This window comes from Habropoda laboriosa, unplaced genomic scaffold (genome assembly GCF_001263275.1).
Source record: "Habropoda laboriosa isolate 0110345459 unplaced genomic scaffold, ASM126327v1 scaffold134, whole genome shotgun sequence".
Classification (NCBI taxonomy): domain Eukaryota; kingdom Metazoa; phylum Arthropoda; class Insecta; order Hymenoptera; family Apidae; genus Habropoda; species Habropoda laboriosa.
In genome coordinates, this window is record NW_017100266.1 from 332,404 (window position 1) to 334,847 (window position 2,444).

At 25.3% G+C, this 2,444-nt stretch overlaps 1 protein-coding gene across 1 annotated transcript; it reads left to right on the forward strand.

Moving 5' to 3' along the window:
• Window positions 1-475: 475 nt before the first annotated feature.
• On the forward strand, window positions 476-1,394 carry LOC108573341 (AN1-type zinc finger protein 2A-like). Its single transcript, XM_017935749.1, has 2 exons — window positions 476-771; window positions 1,061-1,394. Exons 1-2 carry the CDS (start codon window positions 476-478, stop codon window positions 1,392-1,394), a joined length of 630 nt encoding a protein of 209 aa, XP_017791238.1.
• Window positions 1,395-2,444: the final 1,050 nt, after the last annotated feature.

The window sequence follows — 2,444 nt, forward strand, 5'->3', positions numbered from 1 at the left end:
TAAGCAATACATTGAAAATACATATTTTCAAATATTTTATATTTTAATAACTCAGCTTAATAATGTACTTAAATATTTAGAATAAATATATATTCCACTTTCTAAACATATCCTTAATAATTTCATAAACTGATAGTATTATGACAGTGTATTTTTAAACATCTTGTCATTGTTTAGCTTGTTAGCTTTTATATATGTATTCCACATTTATTTAAAAAATTTAACCCTTCTATCATTTTTTAAATCTCAATGTTATTTTATCAGTTACTTAGTAACAAACATTTTATTATCATCACTGTTACATGTATGTTTCTCAATGTTTGATTCTGTAAATGCATTAAATCATTTCTTTAAATTCATAAAATTACTTATATAATGCATACTGTAAAAATGTAATTGTTAAAAAATTTTTAAATTTTAAAAACAATAATACAAGATTTGTTGCAATTTTTATTTTAGATTCTTCTTATCAAAGATGGAATTTCCAAACTTAGGCGAGCACTGTTCTGAGAATAGTTGCAATCGATTGGACTTTTTACCGCTTAAGTGTGATGCATGTTCAGCAATATTTTGTAATGAACACATATCATATAGCACACATAATTGTCCAAGTGCTTATAAGAAAGACATTCAAGTTCCTGTGTGTCCTCTTTGTAATGCTCCAGTGCCTATAAAACGTGGTGATCCTCCAGATATTGCAGTTGGACAGCACATTGATAATGAATGTCAATCAGATTTAAAAAAAGCTAACCAGAAAATTTTTTCTAACAGGTAAGATTTAATTTTGGCAAATAAAAGTTTATCTTGTTTTGAAAATGACAACTTCAAGTTGTTTTTGAACTATTTCAAATACATATAAGTCATGTGTCACATTTTTAAGTCAGATTTTATAGTTATTACATCAATTTCTGATTTGTTGTAAAAATAAAAAATTCTAAAAAAATTCACAGTATATATTAATGTTTTATAGATTTTCTTTGCAAATTTGGTATTCAGAATCTTAGATCTATAATTTTGTTAAAGTTATAATTAAATGTATTAATAATTCTTTATATTTCAGATGCTCATCTAAAGGTTGCAAGATTAAAGAAATTGTTCAAGTTCGTTGTTCTGATTGTGGAAAGAATTTCTGTTTAAAACATAGGCATCCAACAGATCACACATGTATAGGCCAAGAAGAGACTACTCGAAGAAAAAGACTTGATGCTTTACAAAATAATGTAAAGGTAAATAGAAGAAGTGGTGAAATGATCAAAAATTATCAGGGTAGTATAAGTGAGGATGAAGCTCTTGCCTGGGCTCTTCAAGCTTCTATGCAAGAAGAAGATACCGCTAGGCGAAGAACACTCGAAACTGTACCTTCTGGAAATAGAGATAGATGTAGACTCTCTTAAACTATTTATTCCCTATATTCATTTTTGCAATCGCTTTAAAATACATTCTTCAACTGCACAAAATGTAGAGAAATTGTTATATCTTTCATAGTATTTGATCTGTTTAATATAAAGAATAATTTAATGATGTTCCACTAATATATGAAAATTCATTACATACTTTTAAAGATTCCTTATATTACATTTAATCAAATGTTGAATTACATTAACATACATCATGCTAATTATGTAAAAATAAAGTGATGCATAAGTTTCTCAGAAACAAAATGCTGTGTGTGTTAAATCTTCTCTTATAAAGTGAAATGATTTTAACAATATTTTAAGCAAAGTATTATTTTAAATTAAATACTGGTCAACGTATTAATTTAAAAACATAATTGTTTTGTAAAAACAAAGACCATAATAGGTATGATGTATGTGAAATGAATATTAAGAAGAATGAGAATTTATACCTCTAAATGAAGTATTAAACATTAATAAAAAACAAATATCTTTTACTTCTCACATATAGATAGTATATTCTTCCACTACAGATTTTATTTAAAAAATTTTATTATACTGTATTCGTACTTCTAAATTATTTGTAAATTTTTATGGCAATATTGCACCATCATTTTAAATCGTTTTTATATTACTCGATTAAATCTCCGGCAATGTAAATTACTTTCACTTTAATTTTAATAATTAATACTCGAAAAGAACATATGTGAGCTTGAAAAAAAAAATACTATTGAAATTATTTTTTTTTCTTTAACAATACATTGGCAGATGGTTTACTTCATTGTCATACAAAATGAATTTTATTGTAATTTTCCTGATACACACCATTCTCATTTTCAGAAGTGTATTATGAATTTCACAGTTTAGCATACTCAATATTGATACCATCAGCTTTGCATTTTTGTACTTTTTTAACATGTACAGTAAAATTTTACCTACTTCCCTTATTTCATACATATCTTCTTTTAATTTCCTGTAGTCATTTAGCTAAATAGACAATTTTAAGTGTAAGCATTGTTAAAATTATATTTATAATATAAATTATTCCAA